General features: G+C 42.0%; 1 protein-coding gene across 5 annotated transcripts in view; it reads right to left on the bottom strand.

The window, feature by feature from the left end:
• Nucleotides 1–6,790: 6,790 nt before the first annotated feature.
• Nucleotides 6,791–21,984, bottom strand: part of LOC139546945 (kalirin-like) — a 258,891-nt gene continuing 243,697 nt past the window's right edge. For 3 of the 5 annotated variants that reach the window (XM_071355934.1, XM_071355937.1, XM_071355935.1), the window contains 13 exons: nt 21,596–21,852; nt 18,617–18,749; nt 17,063–17,122; nt 16,657–16,743; nt 15,585–15,612; nt 15,156–15,318; nt 14,322–14,443; nt 13,991–14,122; nt 13,258–13,422; nt 12,866–12,944; nt 12,479–12,679; nt 11,849–11,987; nt 6,791–10,756 (listed from right to left, as the gene is read on the bottom strand). In XM_071355934.1, the coding sequence (XP_071212035.1) occupies nt 10,211–10,756; nt 11,849–11,987; nt 12,479–12,679; nt 12,866–12,944; nt 13,258–13,422; nt 13,991–14,122; nt 14,322–14,443; nt 15,156–15,318; nt 15,585–15,612; nt 16,657–16,743; nt 17,063–17,122; nt 18,617–18,749; nt 21,596–21,852 (2,112 nt within the window). In that variant the 3' untranslated portion in view covers nt 6,791–10,210. Of the gene's footprint in view, nt 10,757–11,848; nt 11,988–12,478; nt 12,680–12,865; nt 12,945–13,257; nt 13,423–13,990; nt 14,123–14,321; nt 14,444–15,155; nt 15,319–15,584; nt 15,613–16,656; nt 16,744–17,062; nt 17,123–18,616; nt 18,750–18,813; nt 19,909–19,953; nt 21,853–21,984 lie in introns of those variants that run through there. The other 2 variants (XM_071355936.1, XR_011669290.1) reach the window with 2 other exon arrangements.

Here is a 21,984-nt window from a genome sequence, read left to right as displayed (position 1 = left end):
AGCAGATCACTGTACCCACAAAGCAACCTGAGACATCAGAGTCAGGAGAGTTTTTTACTGACATTTGGAACTTTCTGATAAACTCTAATGATCTACCTCAAGATAAGAACATTGAAAAAGCGACAGAATTAGATATATTAGAACCACTCAAGGACAGCACACGAGAAGAAGTAGTGAAGAACGAGTGGTACAAATGGGCTAAGTATATGGCAAACAAACACAGAATGGACAATTGTATTTTGTGTAGAAAATCACATTTGTCTGATCTTTTAATAGTTTCTGAACTGTCATCATTTAAAAACTGTGTAAGTTGGAAAAATGACCATTATACCAATAGAAAGTATTCTATTCCCTTGTGTGACATAGAATATAGGATTGCTCTGGGTAAGCACTAGGGGTAAAACTATGTTGAATAAGACCATGTTGGGAGACAATGATTGTGATGCCTATAACATTAGAACTGAATTAACTGTACCTCAATTAGACAGAGGTACCGTGGTTAAAGGAAAATATGAATGTTTTTACAGCCATGACACAGAAGGAATTGATGTAGGAAACTACTGTAGAATGTGATACTATTTGGGTGCTAGAGACTACAGGAGTACGTAGAAATAATGATAAAGGGTTGATAATGAATAGATAAGGGTTGTGTGGTAAAATAACTCAGGTTGCATCATCTCTTACTATGTTGAAAAATCAAGACAGAGGTATTGCTGATTGTTCTTTCCACACATCCAGAAACTGACTGTTGAATGTATTGCATAATGAATGGATTGGTCTTTGTGCCTTAGTTAGAACAATTCAACAGGTTACCATTATTAAATCACCCCATGATGACTATGTTAATCCTAGGGTTAAAAGGGCGTATGAGAAAGACCCTGAGGTATACCTTGATACAATTGGACAGCCTAGAGGTGTACCTCGAGAGTTCAAGGCAAGAGATGAAGTTAAATCAGGATTTGGAATCTATATTTTTGTGGATAACACCAAATAAAAACTTAGAGTGGATTAATTATATATATTATAACCAACAGAGATTCATTAACTATACTGACTCGGCTCTAACAGCATTGGGGAAACAGGTACAGGCTACCAGTAAAATGACTTGGCAAAATAGACAGGTTAAGGCAAATGCTGGGTTTGACCCTCATGTTTGGGATTGGTTGGATCTAGCATTAGGAAAGTGGGGAGCTATGTTTGCTAGGATGGCTATTATGCTGGGAGGAGGGTTATTGGCTCTGGGTATTGTATTTTGTTGTGTTTTACCCTTGGTAAAATCACTTGTGGTCCAGACAACAGTTAAACAGATGTCTGTAAGGAGAGTTGACCCTCCTGTGATAATTAGTCCTGTACCTGGGAGACCAGGTCAGTATACTGACAAAAATGGATAGCCCTGCAATGTGGTTGGTGGACCTCTAGACTGCCCGTTTGGTAATCCAAATTGTCTACGTGGAGTGGTGCAGGGAGGTGGTTATGCTTGCCATGATTTTCGTAAGGATGGTCTACCTGTATATGCTGTATTCCCAAATTCAGATGAATGTCTACTTGTACATGTCCACAAACAGTGTCATTTGCGCCGTAAGTGCAAGTGGTGCAAAAATTTAATGTGGAAGGCCATGACCATCACGGAGACCCCGTGTTTTGCGTGAAATGTCAAAGAGGAGATTGTAGTATCTGTAAGGATGAGGAATGTGTTCCTATGTAAGGATTTTAGTATATCTATATTTGTTTAAGGCCTTGTGTTTTTGTATGTTTGGTTGAATTTTTAGATATGTATATCAATGAATATATCTGGTTTCCTTTAATTAATACTAGTTATGCCTTCTAAAGAACTAGGTTAATTTCAAAAACATGTTAGGTAACAGAGGGTATTCCGGTTACAAGTGTCTATGGACCATGTCCTTAATCTTCTAAACAAAGGTTGGTATCATTGATATCACTTTATTAGAGAGGTGTCTTATTAGAGAGGTGTTTTGTAACTGCATGTAGGTCTTTGGTTTTCTCATATTCAATTTATTATTATATTCATTGTATTTTCTTTTATTTTTTATACCTAATTTGATCTTTTACTCCTATTTCACATTGGAGATGTTTGGTCTAGTTGGTTTATCTGCTTCACTTTGTTTTTATTTTTTGTTTTTTCTTGTTTATCATAGGTATTCTCATTTACTATCCCAAAGTCTTGTTTGTATAATTTATGTGGCTATTTAGCCCCAGAGGAGGGATTTGTAGGAGTAAATGAGATGTATAGGACAGCACATAGATGTATAAAATGGCTGAACATTAAAGATAGACCACACTAATGAAAGGGAGAGAACACATGGTCTGCTGACCTGACACTTAGGATAAAGAGACACATGGTCTGCTGACCTGACACTAATGATAAAGAGATTCATAGTCAGCTGCTTCTACACAGAGGTTTATAGGACAGAATCTGCTGATTCCAATAAAGGCAAACAAAACAAAGAGTACATTGACACATTATGCTGACACACTAAAGATAGAGGGATCCATAGTCAGCTGCTTCTAAAAAGAAGGCCTATAGGGCTGAATCTGCTGATTCCAATGGGGGCAAAGTGCATTGACACATTGATGAAAGGAAGAGACACAGAATCTGCTGACACACTAGGATGGAGGGTCCGGCCACCATTGTAGTCTAGCTGAGAGCAGATGTGGGCGTTATTGGGCGTGAACAAGCGGGAAGCTTGAACTAGAGGATAGTGGTGGCGAATGACTTGAGAAGGGAGACTTCATTTGCATAAGGGATGGACATAGTGCTATGTGTGTATAAATATAGGAGCTAAGGCTCTGGGAAATGGGGGTGTTCCGAGGGGTGTGTTCCGCGGGGTGTGTTCCGCGGGGACATGCCAGTTGGCTGTACAGTTGTAATAAAGAGCATGTTTGAATTTACAAGTTCTGATAAGCGTTGTATTTGAAATGATTTTCCACGACACTCACGGCGGTGCTTCCCTTTGTAGTCTGTAATGGTTTGCAAGCCCTGCCACATCCGACGAGCGTCGGAGCCGATGTAGTACGATTCAATCTTAGTCCTGTATTGACGCTTTGCCTGTTTGATGGTTCGTCGGAAGGCATAGCAGAATTTCATATAAGCGTCCGGGTTAGAGTCCCGCTCCTTGAAAGCGGCCGCTCTACCCTTTAGCTGAATGCGGATGTTGCCTGTAATCCATGGCGTACAGTCACTGTGAGGACAACGTCATCGATGCACTTATTGATGAAGCCAGTGATTGATGTGGTGTACTCCTCAATGCCATCGGAAGAATCGCAGAACATATTCCAGTCTGTGCAAGTAAAACAATCCTGTAGCTCAGCATCTGCATCATCTGATCGCTTTTTTATTGACCGAGTCACTAGTGCTTCCTGCTTTAGTTTTTGCTTGAAAGCAGGAATCAGGAGGATAGAATTATGGTCAGATTTGCCAAATGGAGGGAGAGCTTTGTATGTGTCTCTGTGTGTGGAGTAAAGGTGGTCTAGAGTTTTTTCCCTCTGGTTGCACATTTAACATGCTGGTAGAAATGAGGTAAAACGGATTAAAGTTTCCCTGCATTAAAGTCCCCGGCCACAAGGAGCACCTCCTCTGGATGAGCGTTTTCCTGTTTGCTTATGGCCTTATACAGCTCATTGAGTGCGGTGTTAGTGCCAGCATTGGTTTGTGGTGGTAGATAGGCAGCTTTGAAAAATATAGATAAACTCTCTTATTAAATAGTGTGGTCTACAGCTTGTTATGAGATACTTTACCTCAGGCGTGCAAAAACTCGAGACTTCCTTAATATTAGATTTCGTGCACCAGCTGTTGTTTACAAATATACCCCTTGTCTTACCGGAGGCGGCTGTTCTATCTTGCCGATGCAGCGTAAACCCCGCCAGCTGTAGGTTACTCATGTCGTCGTTCAGCCACGACTCGGTGAAACGTAAGATATTACAGTTTTTAATGTCCCGTTGGCAGGATATTTGTGATCGTAGCTCGTCTATTTTGTTATCCAATGATTGCACGTTGGCTAATAGGACTGATGTTACAGGCAGATTACCCACTCGCCATCGGATCCTTCCAAGGCACCCCGACCTACGTCCCCGTTATCTTCGTCTCTTCTTCATGCGAATGACAGGGATTTGGGCCTTGTCGGGTGCCTGAAGTAAATCCTTTGCGTCTGATTCGTTAAAGAAAACATTATTTGTCCAGTATGAGGTGAGTAATCGCTGTCCTGATATCCAGAAGCTCTTTTCGGTCCTAAGAGATGGTGGAAGACATATCATGTACAAAATAAGTTACAAATAAGGCAAAAAAACACACACAATTGGTTAGGAGACCGTAAAACGGTAGCCATCTCCTCCTGCGCCATTCTGATAATATTAGGTTTATATTTGTTTTAAAGGTCTGTGGAATGGCGTGTTCAATGTACTACTCAACCTCGTCATACATAGGCTACATTGACTCATTTAGCCTACTCATGGAACAGCGCATACATTGCAATGAAATAGATGCATAACACACCCTTCAAAGGCCGACTTCAAATACCGACATCAATGCGAATGTAACCGGAGCACAAAACAGCTGACTGTGAATGTAAATTATGCCAGATAAATCCTACACGTGAATTGAAATAAAAGGCATACATCAAAGGGTTTTACTTAGGCCTACAATCGACAAGGATGCAGAAAGACCAGCAAACTCGACCAAATAATTAAGAAAATCATGACACACAAAAGGAAAATGTACACATTGAGGCCACGCCCGTGATTCTTCACTGCTGAATGGACAGCGCCTCTTTACAGGCAAGCATAGTGGAGCTCCGTGGCCTGTGGCTGAATGGACAGCGTCCCGGTAAGTCTTGGTGACCGGGTTCCTGCCATTCAACCCTACTCTGCTTTCTAACACATAAGAGTCTAAGCCCTTCAAGGTAGGGGTTTTCTACTAAGCTATATGGAATTGTTTCACCAACGATCATTTAGCTATTTGATTTGGAATTATAAGACCCCTTGAAGTATTTTGCTGCTATTAGCCTTTACAAACGCATTGAATAACCTATTTACTACATGGAACAACTGATTGTCCTCCCAAAAAATTCTAAAGGAAGTATGTTCTGAAGTCTCTGTCCTATATCTGAGAGATATAAGAAAGATCAGGAAATATTAGTACATATGTCTTAAATAAACGATGGACTGTCGTTTCTCTTTGTTTGTTTGAGCTGTTCTTACCATAATATGGACTTGGTCTTTTACCAAATAGGGCTATCTTCTGAATACCACCCCTACCTTGTCACAACACAACTGATTGGCTCAAACGCATTAAGGAAAGAAATTCCACAAATTAACTTTTAACAAGGCACACCTGTTAATTGAAATGCATTCCAGGTGACTACCTCATGAAGCTGGTTGAGATCATGCCAAAAGTGTGCAAAGCTGTCATCAAGGCAAACGCTGGCTACTTTGAAGAATCTCAAATATAAAATATATTTTGGTTTGTGTTAACACTTTTTTGGTTACTACATAATTCCATGTGTTGTATCATAGTTTTGATGTCTTCACTATTATTCTGCAATGTCGAAAATATAAAACTCTTGAATGAGTAGGTGTGTCCAAACTTTTGACTGGTACTGTATATATTGTTCTACATGTATTTAACCCCTTATTTTTGGCACTAAACAGTCTCCATCTCTACATACGTCCATTCATTTTTGTTCAACTGGTACCGGGGACCTTCAGAAGAGTCTTGTGAGGCATGTTGGCATCCTAGAGAAAAACAACCGTCATGTACGTGTTCGTGAGAGTCTCAACTTTCCACAGCGGTCATACCGTACAGTGTATTAGTGTGTATTAGTGTGTATTAGTGTGCAGCCCAAATTGTTCAGACAGAAGTTGGCTGACCGGCTGAGCCGACTTCAGACCTGTCTCAAAAGGAGAACCCCGTCGTGTTCGTGAGTCTCATCTTTCCATAGAGGGGTCATACTAGTTTTGTAGGCCAAACCGTTCACATGCTACAGATGATTTTGTGAGGAGTCCAATTTTTGGCATGTCTCATGGTCTGACAAACACCCCTTTAGCTCTGTCACCTTTCACCCAAGATGCGGAAGTGTGACATCGGCGGATGGAGACGTATCCAATGCAAAAACCAGATATCTCATTTAAAGTATATCTAGCTTAATTCCATTTCTGCAGGGGCACAGAAATCGACTCGAAGGGGCTAAAAGTTAAAGGCACACAGGTTGGCAGCTGTTCTCCGAGCAACGTTCCACATGGTCCTAAAGCCAGCCAATACGGTAAACAGCCTCTTCATTTGAATTAGGATTGGAATGACTTTAGTCAACATTTGTTGTTGTTGCCTTCCTGCTGGGGGGATGGGTGGGGATGATTGGCCAGCTACAGATGGCATCCATCGGTCCGTTAATATAAGACTAGTAAAGGCCCAGTGTATTACTTCGGTGCCATTTTTTTCTTATTTTTCTTCTGCAGCACTCTCAGAACCCCTACTTCCCGCGGTTATGCTCAGCAGAAATAAACATCTAATTGGCATGACATGTGGTTGCGAACTCGGGCTACACGGCAAGAATCATGCCAGGGGTTATTGTGAAGTGTGTAGGGAAATGAAATGTATGGAGTTAGAGTCATTTCAGTAAGGTCAGATTTTCTCCATCTACCTTTTATGATCTTTTTAATGTTAGTCAAAAAAGTGCGCTGCTGATATTGAAGCAATCGCATCGGGCATGAAATGACTCCTACAGATTTAAAATAACCTGTGCAAATTCCATTGTCAGGAGAAACAAAGGCACATGTCTTCTAGAAACAAGCACTTTTTATTATTAAACATTCAGTAACAAACAAACAGCCCATATGGTGTAAGAAAGGACATGCCTGGTATCATTTGTACACACAGACTTATGTACAATGATGTGCTATAGCACAGGAAATTATGGCAACTTTTTTTTGAGGAAAGCATAGACTACTGTATTGAACTAGAAGCATTTTACCACCCAGTTTTAGGTAGAAATAGAAATTACTATCTTGCCAACATGAAGTGGAACTGATACACCAATTTGCTCAGTAGTAGGTTTGAAGCGTACAATGGAGCATACTATCAGCCTTGTGTTTGGTTCGATATGTACATATGGTTGTTTATGAGTTGCCATTTCAATGCCATTAAGATCAGCATAATACTTTAAGTGATTGATGAAAAAGACCATTCTTCAAAATTCATGAAGAAAAAATGAGTCTACATACTTGTACATCATACTTGTACATCATACCCACAGGAATGCTTAACGTGCTTCCCAAATGGCACCCTATTGCCTATAGTGCACTATGTTTGACCAGTGCTATGGGCCCTGGTCAAAAGTAGTGCACTACGTAGGAAATAGGGTGCTATTTGGGAAGCACCCTTAGAGCCTGTTGATGTACACAGCATGTGTCACAGAATGCCACTTATCAATGATGCTCTGTGGCCGCTGTAACAAAAAGTTAGAAACAAATATAGTTTCATAATAAGAATAAATAAATGAAGACTTCAAATCAAATCAAGTTCTAATACTTAAATAACAAACAAGACTTCAAAAAAGAAGAACTAAAGGCTGGGTTTTCGAATCCTACACTGTTGTGACTAGGCTCAATTAACATTACGTGCTCAATCAGTGTTCTAGACCCGTCAGTGCTCATCGCACAAGCAAGCAATCATATTGAGTAAATGGCGGACAATAAGCACTAGAAATGAATTACCCCCCTCATCAAAAATGTGAAGACTTCAGATTTATTGTAAACGATTTGGGTCTGAGAACAGAAATATACAACACTTATCAATGACTGCCGATTTGGATCGAAATTTGCAGCAGGTCCTTCCATAAGTAGTTTTGAACATTCAATTACAACTGAACTTGAGTCTTATGAACGGTCTCTTAAATAAACATAAGTGAAGCAACAAAACACATTTTAAATGATCATGGAGGTGACCGATGTGTACTGACACAAAATTTCGGTGTGATGTGACAAGTCAATCGCGTTAGATTCTTTCATTCATACCTCAAATCTCACAATTGGAAAAATAGGCATTATACTATATCTACACATTATGCACACTCTAAGGCAGGGGTTCCCAAACTTTTTTCACTCTGGGTCCCCCTTCCAAGTAATGGGGAACATCCCGCGACCCCGCCACATCTATTTCTATGTGCACAAGCACTGTTCATGACAAACTGTTCAACACCCCTCTTATTGGTGGAGAGCATTTTGCAGGTTTAAAACTTATATTGTCATGGGGTGCAAAGAACATTTTGCAGTTTTAAAGTTCATTTTTTTGCAGTTCTATACATGTTGCCATGTCTAATGTGTATTCATTTGATATTTGAGTGACAAAAAAATGGGCAAAAAACCTAAATATAAAAATGTTAGCTGAAATGGGCTAGTTGATCTGGACATTTCTGACAGCTTTGCACACTCTTGGTATTCTCTCAACCAGCTTCATGGGTTAGTCACCTGGAATGCATTTCAAATAACAGGTGTGCCTTGTTAAAAGTTAATTTGTGGAATTTCTTCCTTCTTAATGCGTTTGACCCAATCAGTTGTGTTGGGACAAGGTAGGGGTGGTATACAGAAGATAGCCCTATTTGGTAAAAGACCAAGTGTATTATGGCAAGAACATCTCAAATAAGCAAAGAGAAATAACAGCCCATCATTACTTTAAGACATGAAGGTCAGTCAATCTGGAAAGTTTCAAGAACTTGGAAAGTTTTCTCAAGTGCAGTTGCAAAAACCATCAACGGCTTTGATGAAACTGGCTCTCATGAGGACCGCCACAGGAAAGGAAGACCAAGAGTTACCTCTGCTGCAGATGATAAGTTCATTAGAGTTAACTGCACCTCAGATTGCAGCCCAAATAAATGCTTCAGAGTTCAAGTAACAGACACATTTCAACATCAACTTTTGATGTTGAGGCCTAATTCACACAAGAGACTGCGTGATATAGGCCTTCATTGTCAAATTGCTGCAAAGAAACCACTACTAAAGCACACCAATAAGAAGAGACTTGCTTGGGCCAAGAAACACGAGCAATGGACAGACCGGTAGAAATCTGTCCTTTGGTCAGATGAGTCCAAATTCGAGATTTTTGGGTTCAACCACTGTGTCTTTGGAAGATGCGGAGTAGGTGAACGGATGATCTCCGCATGTGTGGTTCCCACCGTGAAGCATAGAGGAGGTGGTGTGGGGGTGAGTTGCTGGTGACACTGTCTGTGATTTATTTAGAATTCAAGGCACACTTAACCAGCATGGCTACCACAGCATTCTGCAGCGATACGCCATCCCATCTGGTTTGAGCTTAGTGGGACTATCATTTGTTTTTCAACATGACAATGACCCAAAGCACACCTCCAGGCTGTGTAAGGGCTATTTGACCCTCATCAGATGACTTGGCCTCCACAATCCCCCGACCTCAACCCAATTGAGATGGTTTTGGATGAGTTGGACCGCAGTGAAGGTAAAGCAGCCAACAACTCCTCAGCATATGTAGGAACTCCTTCAAGACTGTTGGAAAAGCATTCCAAGTGAAGCTAGTTGAGAGAATGCCAAGAGTGTGCAAAGCTGTCATCAAGGCAAAGGGTGGCTACTTTGAAGAATCTAAAATATATTTTGATTTGTTTAACACTTTTTTGGTTACTACACAATTCCATATGTGTTATTTCATAGTTTTGATGTCTTCACTATTATTCTACAATGTAGAAAATAGAAATAAAATAAAGAACATTTTTAACTGGTACTGCTCTGCGCCCCCTTGCCGAACCCACAGTTTGGGAACCACTGCTGAATATTTCTTCACATACAATAGCACTTACTCAAGTGTTAACCACGTTCTACAATAAATTACATTCAACAGTTATACTACCTCTCATAGATCTTTCTCTGATAGTTATAATTTCCAAGGATGATATTTAGAAATGTTGGCATTTACAATAGATGGACACAACAAGAGTAATATGGCTTCTATGGCTTCATACTACAGCTCTGAAACATCTCAATGAATCAAATGTCAATGTCTTGTCTACTGGCATTTTGAACACAGACATGATATCCACATCACATGTTTGTTGACAAGTTATTATCCCCTATCCAGAGTTACATTTTCATGGGGAACCATGTATCAATGGCAGAGTCCTGTAGTACTGCTAACAGTGTGTTTTCATTCCACCTGTGTGTTGTATTCATGGGGTGTTTATAGGGTGTGTCCCATGCTACTTGTCACCAGTCCCTTGATGTTGGTGACGGGGCGCACATCGTGCAGCTGCCGCCGTCTGTCGATGAAGGAGGCCAGGCGACCAGTGTCCAGTGGGTTCTTGGAATAGTCTCCACTGTGGGCGCCCACCCAGGGATGCTGGAGACAGGTGGTGGCACTGGGCCTCTTCCTGGGGTCCTGCTGCAGGGTAGAGCTTATGAAGTCCCGGGCTGCCTGACTCACTCCCTGGAAGTAGTCCTCGGGGAAGCAGAAGTCCAGCTTGCAGATGTTGACGCACGTTTCCTCTAGGCTCTCGTCCAGGAAGGGCGAGACGCCGCTCAGCATGACGTAGGCCAGGACACCGGCGCTCCACACGTCCGTGCTCAGCGACACCGGGGTGCCCTGGATCAACTCCGGAGCAGCAAACTCTGGGTTCCCCAGGAGCAGGTGGACATAACGGTGGCCAGACACCTGGACCGCATCTCCAAAGTCTATGAGCTTAATGCAGGGAACAGGCACGTGGAGATCCACCAGGAGGTTCTCAGGCTAAGGACACAGAAGAGAAGAACACATTTGAAAATGGATTTGACCAAGATCAGGGACATTTCGCTGAAAGTTTGTCAGATGTTTTCGGACCTTAAAAGTGAACTAATTTCCAATAATTTGGGGTGGAGGCATACAATTCAGATTGTATTTGTCACATACACATATTTAGCAGATGTTATTGCGGTTGTAGCGAAATGCTTTTGAGATACATTCATAATATTGAGTTGCACCCCCTTTTGCTTTCAGAACAGACTCAATTCGTTGGGGCATGGACTACAAGGTGTCGAAAGCCTTCCACAGGGATACTGGCAATGTTGGGCTCCCAAGTGGCGCAGCGGTCTAAGGCACTGCATCTCAGTGCTAGAGGCGTCACCCTGGTTCAATTCCAGGCTGTATCACAACCGCCCGTGATTGGGAGTCCCATAGGGCGGCTTACAATTGGCCCAGTGTCATCCGGGTTAGGGTTTGGCCGGGGTAGGCTGTCATTGTAGATAAGAATTTGTTCTTAACTGACTTTCCTAGTTAAATAAAGGTTAAATAAAATGACTCCAAGGCTTCCCACAGTTGTGTCAAGTTGACTGGAGGTCCTTTGAGTGGTGGACCATTCTTGATACACACGGGAAACAGTTGATCGTGAAAAACCCAGCAGCGTTGCAGTTATTGACACAATCAAACCGGTGCACCTGGCACCTACTACCATACCCCATTCAAAGGCACTTCAATATTTTGTCTTGCCCATTCACCCTCTGAATGGTACACATACACAATCCATGTCTCAAGGCTTAGAAATCCTTATTTAACCTGCCATTGTCCCCTTCATCTACACTGATTGAAGTGGATTTAACAGGTGACATCAATAAAGAATCAAAGCTTTCACCTAGATTCACCTGGTCAGTCTGTGTCATGGGAAGAGCAGGTGTTCCTAATTTTCTGTACACTCAGTGTATAGTTAGATCTACTCAACCGGTTTCATCTTAACGTGATACCACTTTCGAGGTCTGAAAACATCTCTCAAATGTAATGTCACTTTAATAACAATGTATTTGCACCATATGTCCTTAGCAGTGGTGCGGATATGTACTTTGTGATTACCTTTAGGTCTAGATGTACCACTCTGCAGGTGTGGAGGTGCTGCAATGCCTCTAAGGTGTCCTTCACAAAGAAGGCCACCTTCTCCTCCATCAGCTCATCATGGGCCACCAAGTAGTCCAGCAGCCTCCCGCCCTCCAGCCTGGAAACAACAAACATTCATTCAGACCACACTAAGACACTATGTCTTCGTCCCAAATGGCACCCTATTCCTGATATAATGCACTACTTTGAACATGGCCCATATGTCTCTGGTCAAAAGTAGTGCACTATGGGAATAAGGTGCCATTTGGGAAGCAGACAGACTGTTCACTAACAAAGCCAAGTGAAAGCTATAATCCATAGCCTGGGTCCAACTCTATGATTGTCATGCCATAAGCAACAGAGAGGAGTTGGCAAAAAGCAAAAACAACAAAATAATACATCACACTTTCTCAATTAATCTTTTCTCGATTCCTCACATCCTCTCTCCTCGCCTCTTTCTCAATCGTATTGGAGGATAAGGTCAAAAGTCCCTCCACCCAGACCTTGTTCTCCAATGCATTTTGAGAAGGAGGCGAGGAGAGAGGATACGAGGAATCGAGGAAAGATGAATTGAGAATCAGCCCAAGTCCACAGCAGAAAGTTCCTTACAGCTCGAAGACCAGCATGAGGGAGGTGGGGGACTCATAGGTGTCAGTCAGAGCCACCAGTTGAGGATGCTGGACGTGGCATAAGATGTCCGCCTCGTGGGCTACCTGCTCCTTCTTCTGCATCTTCTTAGTGACGTACTTCACAGCCACCTCCTTCTTACTGGCCTTGTTCAGACACTTTCTCACTACAGAGAATCGGCCCCTGGAGAAAGGAGAGGAGTAGGAGAGTAGTTGTAACACATAAAACATGTCATTGTTGTACCTATACAACTGCTGCAGTTAGCCTTGATGAGAATTTGTATGACATGTGTGGAAAATCCCAATACAATACTTCGATTTGAAACAGTTATGGTTAGCTACTTTAAAAGTGTAGGGGTGTGCAATTTACCGTCCGATCTCACAAATTTCTGTGAAAGACGATTCAAAGTTGCCTTTCCACTGAATGCCCGTTCCATCATATGTGGAAGCTTAGAATAGAAAGAAAACAAATTTTATATTTTATTAGTCAATATTTACATCGTAGCTACATGCATACAGTAACATTTCCTCGAGGACCTCCCAAAATAAAAGCAAATAGTAAAAAAAGTGAAATGCCAATCGTAAGAATCCTCTTCCAAACTGGCACCCTATTTCTTTCATGGTGCCCTACTTTTGACCATAGGCCTCTGATCAAAAGCTGTGCACTATATAGGGAATAGGGTGCCATTTGAGATGCATCCAGTCTAGGTATAGCGTTACTCCCTCCCTGCTTGTAGTGTGAAGATGGAGAGTTTGACTCACTCCCGCTGGGCAGGGTCACCATGTTTGAGGGCTCGCTTGGCGGACTGATACCCCAGGGGTTACTGGCACTGACCCGGAACTGGTAGTGCCCCCCAGGAATGAGATCTTCAATTTTCACACACACATCTACTGTGGAGACCACCGACTCCTGCCACACCAGGGAGTCTGCAGAGAAGAGGATGAGAGGTTAAGTCATAGTTCAAAGATCACAGGTGACTGTCTGTAGCTTATGATTTGGAAAGCGGAAGAGAGGTGTAAGGTGAAGTTGCTCCTAGATGTTGATCTTGGTTCAGTTTAGCATTTTCCTCACTAATGGTTAAAGATACACTATGCAGAAATCGCTCCGCCATTTCTGGATAAAAAAATTCTAGTTCACCTAATTTCAAGGAAATATAGTGTAGAGAATCATTGTACGATCTAAACTGCTGTGAAATATCTGTTCCATATCCCGAAATATTGTATGTTCAGCTGTTTGAAGCTGGTGTACACATCCCAAAGTAAAAAGACGCAACAACTAAACATGAGAACGGGAAGCATAGAAAGTGCACACTTCTTAGACTTGCTTTCAATGAGAATGACAGATCTATAACACACATTCTTATGCGAATTTGGTCAGATCGCCCCAAAAGTAACATATTGCAGCTTTAAGGCTAAGATTTGGAGAGGCTGATCCTAGATCTGTACCTAGGGGAAACTTCACCCCAGAGCCAGAAGAGAGATGGGTCTACTGCACCTTCCTGCCTGTACTCCACTGTGTAGCTAGACACAGCACAGTTAGCTGAGCTGGCTGGGGGGAGCCAGTGGACGATCACTGCATTGCTACTGGCCTCCTGGGCCACTGGCCTCGCAGGTGCTGCTGGAATACCTGAAAACAGACATGAGCCCAACATCAGTCTCAATGGCCATGGAGAGCTAGCCTTGTGAAAGGAGCCTGATCTCATGATAGCTCGCATTCTGAAGTGAAACGAGAGTGCAGTGGTCAGTCTGCTTGACCAAGCTGATGAAGAGCCCCTCGAAACTCCACCCCCATCCCTCCATCCATGATTCATATCCCCTGTTCTCACCTTGCACTTTGATGGAGGCGGAGGAGGAGGCGGTGCCATGGTCGTTGACGGCCACACAGGTGTAGATGCCAGTGTCCTGGGGCATCAGGTTACAGATCTTGAGCAGAATGTCGCCCGTATCCCTGGAGACAAGGACAGAGAACAAGCGAGTAGGTGTAATTGGTTTGCCGAGAATAGAACATGACCTTTCTCTCCAGAAACTAAATATGCCACACTGGTATCTGATTTTGCTGATCGCACCTTTTACTGAGCTCCATCTAAAGTTCACGTTATTCCTCCAGCAACATGTGTTTAGTCTACCTAGGGGTGCGTCACAAATGGCAGCCTATTTCTTACACACTGTATATAGTGCACTACTTTTGACCAGAGCCCTAGAGTGCACTACTGGTCAAAAGTAGTGGACTCTACAGGGAATGGAACCATTTGGGATGCAGACAATGGATTTACCATGGGATTAGGCCACAGACATGACCTTTAAGCAATTATGTCAGACAATGTTTTAGTCATCCAATAGGAAGATAACTGTCCTGCCAGAGACATTTCTTTAACCTCACTTCCTGCTCTTACTAGGTTTGAGGAATTTGGGTATGCACTTCCATTTCTTAGTCAGAATCAGAGGTTGGATGCCGCCTGTGGGGGAAGACGTCAGAGGACAGGCTTGTAGTACTGGCTGGAATGGAATAAATTAAACCGTTCCATTTCTCCTATTCCAGCCATTACTATCAGTCTGTCCTCTGACGTCTTTCTCCGTGGACCCCCACTGGCGGCATCCAACATCAGATTTTCTTGTGATCATCAAGGCCATATTTTAACTAGAAACCATAGTTCCTTTACCTAATGTTTATAGTGAACCTGCTGTTGTTGACAAGCAGGCTCTGATCGGGTCCTTTCAGAGTGATGTTGGGTTTGGGACGTCCACACACTTTGCAGCATAGGACCACCGTCTCCCCGAATGCACATGTCACATCCGCTAGTGAGATCAGGAACTCTGGAGCAACTAAATACATTACCAAACAGCAGTGTCAGTTAACCCCACCACATGATTCTAAACAGCAAGTATATACGCTACGTCCTACACGGCACCCTATACAGTGCACTACTTTTGACACGGGCCCATAGGGCTCTGGTCAAAAGTAGTGCACTATTTAGGGATTAGGGTGCCATATGAGACGCAGCCATGACATATATCAGTAATTAAATGAGTCTTGATTTCACTCTAAAGCATTTAGATGTAAGCGTTTATGTTCTGATAGTTCATCTTACCTTCTTGTATAAAATTGGGATTCATTATCTGCAAAGATAAGGCATGGCTGTTAGGCAATATGAATGAACTATAATGTTCATGTTTGAATTATGAACTGTTTTGCTAATTCAAAATTGAAACGTAACAGTTAATACATACATACATACATACATACATACATACCTCAGAGTTCTGTGTCACTATTTGTGTACTACCATTTACAAATGAGTTGCAATATAGGAGTACTATACTAGGGCATCGTACCCCACATATTTGTGACATCTATGCATACCGTGCCTTTAAAGATCTTCTGAACATAATGCATAACAAGGCGCGCAAATCACCAGGGGATCCAAAAAAAACAGAGGTCAGGAGTACTAACATGCTTAAGGGGGTTTGTGTGAGAGGCTTGTTCACGCTCACAAACCTAACCATCCCTGGGAGAGATGTATTTCAGCGTAGGAACACTAGGTTGCAGTAAAGGTCCATGGAAACCACACGGCTTCCATGGACTCTTCCCCAGAAGGGAAAAAGTGGCACATAGCGCAGCTAGCTAAAATAGCCAAGGAACATAGGAAAAAATGTATTGTTTTGCAATCAAAAAGTGTGGACATCTTTACAACAAGCCTGTTGAGGTCAAGTCTGTCAAAGCTAACAGGAGGGTGCTTTTTTCAATTACAATGACCAGGAATTGGAACTGAGGAACTACAGCAATTTGATTTATAATAATACATGGCATTTAGGAGACACGTTCATCCAAAGTGACTTACAGTAGTGCGTGCATACAATTTCATATGGGTGGCCCCAGCAGGAATCGAACCCACAATCCTAGCGTTGCAAGCGCCATGCTTTACCAACCGAGCCACACAGGACCGAGCAAGCTTTGAAAGGGTGCAAGCTTGTTTAGTTTATTATGATCCCCATTAGCTGTTGCACATGCAGCAGCTACTCTTCCTGGGGTCAACAGGCTATACAGGAGTTACAATGACGCATGTGAGCACAATACATATTTTCAAACAAAAATACGTATTTTGTAACATATTTTTTTAATGTCTTTTCAACATCTTTTGCTCATGTGTTCCAGGTGCTTACCTGATGTATTAATACTGTGCACCAATCAGTGGCAAATGCATTTACAAACTCCACCCATGGCCTCTCTGAGGCCGGAACCAGAAAATCCTATCAAACAAGAAGCAGGAACAAAAATATTCCTGTTGGTTCTTGCTGAGGATGAAACCATACTCAAAATGGCAACTGGTCCACCCATTGCAGACCCATTGATTTGAATGGCGGAAGCCTGTTCTAGTGATTCTATTTCTATGGAGAGAAAAAAAAGCTAGTGTATCTAACGGAACATGTGGAACCTGGCGTTTTGTAGAAAGCTCCTGACCACAGTGAAAACCCCTATGATGCTGTGTGTAGTTCCCTCTTGCTAGACGTAGCTACAGAAACTCAACAAGGCAGCATGCATGCATGACAGATCGGTGTGTATTTCTACCTCCATGCTAGTTTTGGGGAGTTCATCATCGCAATCTGACTCCTCTGAGCTGTTTGACTCCTGAAGTGTGGGATAAGAGAAAGCAAAATTAGAGGTGTTACAAAAGGCTGGTGGTCCCCAAGCTAGAGGCACGGTCAGGATTCTAATGTGTGTATGGGTTGTTGATATAGGATTTGTGCTTACTAGTAAGTGTGGTGCTACAGACAGAGAATCTGTCTTGTGCTGAATTCAAAATCCCCCCCAAGCACAGTAGATCTGAAAGGATTGGATAGATACACCTACAGTGTAAAGAAATCATTGTTTTATCTAGGAGTGCCATTGGGGATAAGGGTTGAAGGTCCAATCCAGCATATTGTATGTGGGAGGGCTTCGATGTAAGAAAATAAAAAAAGAGGGAATCTGTAAAGAAAAGTTGCTTGGGAACCACTGAGCCGGAGGTAAAAATGCATAAATATGGACATATTGTATGAGCTGGGAAATGAACCAATTAAGCAAAACAAAATGATAGAAATTATAGTGCTGACACCTGAAACAATGCAATCGAACACAAAATGATTGACGACACACAAATAGCAGTCAGTAACATTTCATTATATGTGCGTGTTTCGTTCTAAGTTTCTATTTCATGTAGGGAGTGTGTAACGGCACGGGCATAAATAGTCAAACAGTGGCGAGGACAAAACTTGCAGGCAAACTTAAAGTGAAATGTATCCAATGGACATAATTGACAAATGAAAAACAATCTAGTCTAACATGCTTCAAATGAAAGATGGATCAGCAGACTCGGCATCATATGGACTTGATGAGGGGTTATTTTAAAATGCGCTGCTAGTATATATTGATACAGACATATAATGTAGTGTGAGATCCAGTTTCAGTATGTTTTCACTGAAACACAACACCTTATGGTTTGTGTAGTTAATACCGCCATGCTAAACCCATGAATGAGGGCTTGTTTTCGTTTAGGTCATAGCTCAATGGGCTCCAGGTCATCTGTTGTCAAAATGGTGATTTCACAGTGTTATGTCAATAAAGTCATACATTTTTACAAAAACTAAAGTTATCTTAAAAAGGTGGACTCAGCGATATGATGTAGATGCAGAAAGTAAACAACATAGTGGGTCAATTTCCGCAGTAACTAAGAGCGTTGAAGTGAGAGGCTAAGCTTCTCCGCCGTTTTGATCTGGTGGCTCCCACACTGTAAGAGTGTGAAGCGAACCCGTGCACGAGCAGATACTGTGTGTGACTGTGTGAGAGCGAAGTCGTGCATCTCGCTCATCTCAAGATCTGCGGTACTGCTCGTGGCAACGTAATTTCGCTGAGTCTACCTTTAACCGAAAGCAAAATTGCCACAGACAAAGAAGTCACTTGACTCATTAGTGTCATGCATAAGGGGGCGTCAAACCAAAGTGAGAGCAGACAGTGTAGTTAGAGATGGATTATCATAGTGTTTCAGTGTTGGAGATTATTAACGTCACGAGTCACAACACACAGGTGAGGGAGTGGCAGCCGAGGACACAGAACACCATCTCCGTAGACAGCCCGCTTACTCACTTTGACAGTGACCTTGGTGCTGAGAATCTCCTTGGGCTTACGGAGTCCATTCTCAACCTTTGCATCACCCTTGCCACTGCTATCCTTCTCCGCTCGCTTTCTCGAGCGCAGGGTATTCCATGAAAGAGATTTCCTGTTGTGCCAAGAAATGTACCAGTCAAATCCAGGCTTACACACACTGAGGGCAGAGGTGCAGGGAGGGTTGAGTGGGGCTAGCCAACTTTATTGAAATCAAATCAAAGACAGAGAAAAAGAAGGCGAGAGAAAGAAAGACAAATTTGGAAAATAATTTTCAAATAGAAAAACAAAAGTTAATCTTTATGTCACGGTATATTAGAAATTCAGACCCACAAAGCGGCGATGAAAGCTCCTCCATTACGCTACCATACCTTGATTCTCTTACACCATAGTGGACAGACAATTTGTGTCAAAGCAGCCTAGTTTGTTGGGGATAAGTGGTCTTGCCAACCATTCCATGGCTCTACTTTGTCATGAGATTTTCAATGACGCTGCTTTGTACACAACAAACTTTTGTCGAGGACCGGTGTGGTTAGTAGAAAATGAAAACAAGCAGTCTACTACATCAGACAACGTCAACAAAACGGGTACAAAGAAACAAACAAATCATATAAAAAGTGCATACACCAGTGTGCTTTTGAAATACTCCGAAACCTCATCACTCTTGTGTGAGAAAATAGAACTCAGAAGTGGTGTTTGTGAATGTATTTATACAACACCAGGACATTTCCATGAGAAGAATAATCACTTTAATAATGCCCACGATTTAAAAATGGTCCGTTATTGGGAGGAAATGGATGGTAAAGCCACAATGAAACTTTTTGTTTTATTTTTACAAATTGAAATCAACATGATAAAAGAACAGGTTGAACTGATTTCACTATCATTTTATGCTCAATGTGAGATAAGAATGGAATCTAGGTCTAATGCTGTAAGAGCAATGGTCAGCGGAGAAACATGCAGTTTGATTGCAGAGTAGTGATGCGCAGTTGACTCATAACCCGCAGTCCCCGTGGTTAGGGCTTTTGGGGACGGGCAGAATAAAAATTCACATCGATCCACGGATGCAAAAAGGACAATGTCGGAGTTTAATTCAATAAGAGAAAAGCTGCTAAATGGAGAGTTGAAAATAAAGAGAAGGGAGGGCCAGAAAGGTAATGTTTGGGAGAGATTTGGTGACGTGGTAAAAGTGGATGATAGCAGTTCCGACTTATGTGTGACAATTGAGGCGCTATACAAATTCGACAGTCACAAGACGGGGAGTTCAAATAGGCCTCTGGCACGTCAAGGACACTGGACACTGACTGTAGGTCTATAACCTCTCGCATAATATCAACTCCTGCAGAATTAAGAATTTCTTGCAGTAAAATTATATACCAAATGTAGGCAAAATTTTGACTCAGGAACAGGAGTAGAGAAATGATTTATTTCTTTCAGAATTTTGAGAGAATGTGAATGTGCAGTGAGATACAGTCTGTAGAGATGCTATCTTTAGTATTTCAAACACATAAAATATGCATCCGAGCCAAACTGAAATCTTATCAGAAACATGTTGGGTCGTTTTCATAGCTTTCCATTTCCTTACAACCGGTCAAACTGATGTCATTTGGAAATTTCGCACAGAAAATCTTTCAAATTTGTTTTTGTTATTGCGTTTTCTGCCCCGGTCCCTAATGTCTTTGCGCCGTGAAATAAGCAGACGACAGAAAACTTTACCGACGTCAACAAGATTGAATCATTCATTTTATCGATTTATTACATTCTGGTGAGAAAGGGTTTACTTAGTCTTCTAGGGCAACATATAATGACAGAAGAGAAGCTGCATGTATTTAATTATAGGCATGTTGACTAACAAATAGCCTACAAAAATGTCAGAAATTTGGAGCAGAAACATATCTTAATCAGCATAGCCGCAGGAAGTAGGGGTGCTGAAAAATCTGAATAAAAAAAAACAATATTAATAATAAAAATAAATTGCAAATTTCTATTTTTCACAAAAGTAGTGCACTGGGCCTGCACTAGTTCTATATTAGCGGGCTATGGTCAGTTGCGGGCCTCAGATTTTCATTTTATCACATATAGTTGGGCAGTTGCGGATGGGTTATTAGCAATTGCAGGCGGGTGCGGGTAAACAAACAGCTGACCCACGCAGCACTAGTGCAGTGTCATAGTATTCACCAATATTAACAATGTAACTGATCTTCTAACGCAAAACAAGTTCAACTTATGTTGCCTTGCAAACTCATGTCAAAATTGTATTTTACATATTTAAAATACATTTAAAATTATTAGTTAGACTACAAGTACAATGATGAACATTGTGACTATAATTATATTGCACAACCTGACTTCATTAATATGGATTCTCTTAAATAGTGCAAAATACTTTATACAGGAATGTACTGGAGAGAGCGCATCAGTAAACAAAACAAATGAACTTTTTACAGTAAACTGCCAACATATCTGATAATATTAAACAAATAAAATATGAAAAAAAAAAAATAACACAAAAATAACAAAACAAAAACCACAATCTGTACAAATTGCCATAGACAATAACAAACTTTCTCCACTTGGAGAAATAGGCCCCAGTCCATCAAAAGGCCTTTCTTTTTTTCAAAACATGTAAAGAAAAAAAACGGTGTTAGAAACAGAAATAAAAGTCCAGACCAGTCAGTTCCACATTGGTGTAAGATTTTCTCGGTGCGTCTTCTCTACATGAAGCCATGATTCTCTACAGTCCTTTTACTCTTTTCAGAGAATTACTCATTAAGCCTTTACATATATTAACAAAAAAAATAAGGAGAAAAAAATGACCCCTGTTGTCGTCCAACATTTCCGAGTTAGTTCCCATAATGGGGGTTGGCGGTGGGGGGGGGGGGGATTTGAGCAGATTCAACTTTCCCCTCATCCAATAAGAGCAGCTCTGTGGGGGTGGGGGCGAGGCTGAGGGACACTTACTTGATGCTTGCGTCAGCAGTACTGTCTTTGAGCGTTTTAATGAGGGGGCCAAGGATGTGGCCTGGGACCCAGCCCTCGGCAGCAGGGGACTGGCTGTTGGCGGGCCGGTACACTAGGTACATGTTCTGCTGGTTGGTGGCCATGATCTGCACCATCTCGCCCTGGATCACACAGATCTCATTCTCCTTCAGTGCACTGTAGTCCTGGGTCACCATCATGGTGGAGGACATGCCGTTACATCCAATGCCGTCATGATGCTATGGAGGGGTGGGGATGGGGTGGGAGAGGAAGGAAGATTGTATTACGACAGGGGAAATCAACATTGATACAAACCTGTATGCACATTCAAATAACATGAGTCATTACATACATTGACTCAATTCCTTAGC

The sequence above is a fragment of the Salvelinus alpinus genome, chromosome 20 (assembly GCF_045679555.1).
Source record: "Salvelinus alpinus chromosome 20, SLU_Salpinus.1, whole genome shotgun sequence".
In the NCBI taxonomy this organism is placed as follows: Eukaryota; Metazoa; Chordata; class Actinopteri; order Salmoniformes; family Salmonidae; genus Salvelinus; species Salvelinus alpinus.
The sequence above is the reverse complement of the archived record's forward strand: the minus strand, read 5'-3'. Positions and strand labels throughout refer to the sequence as shown.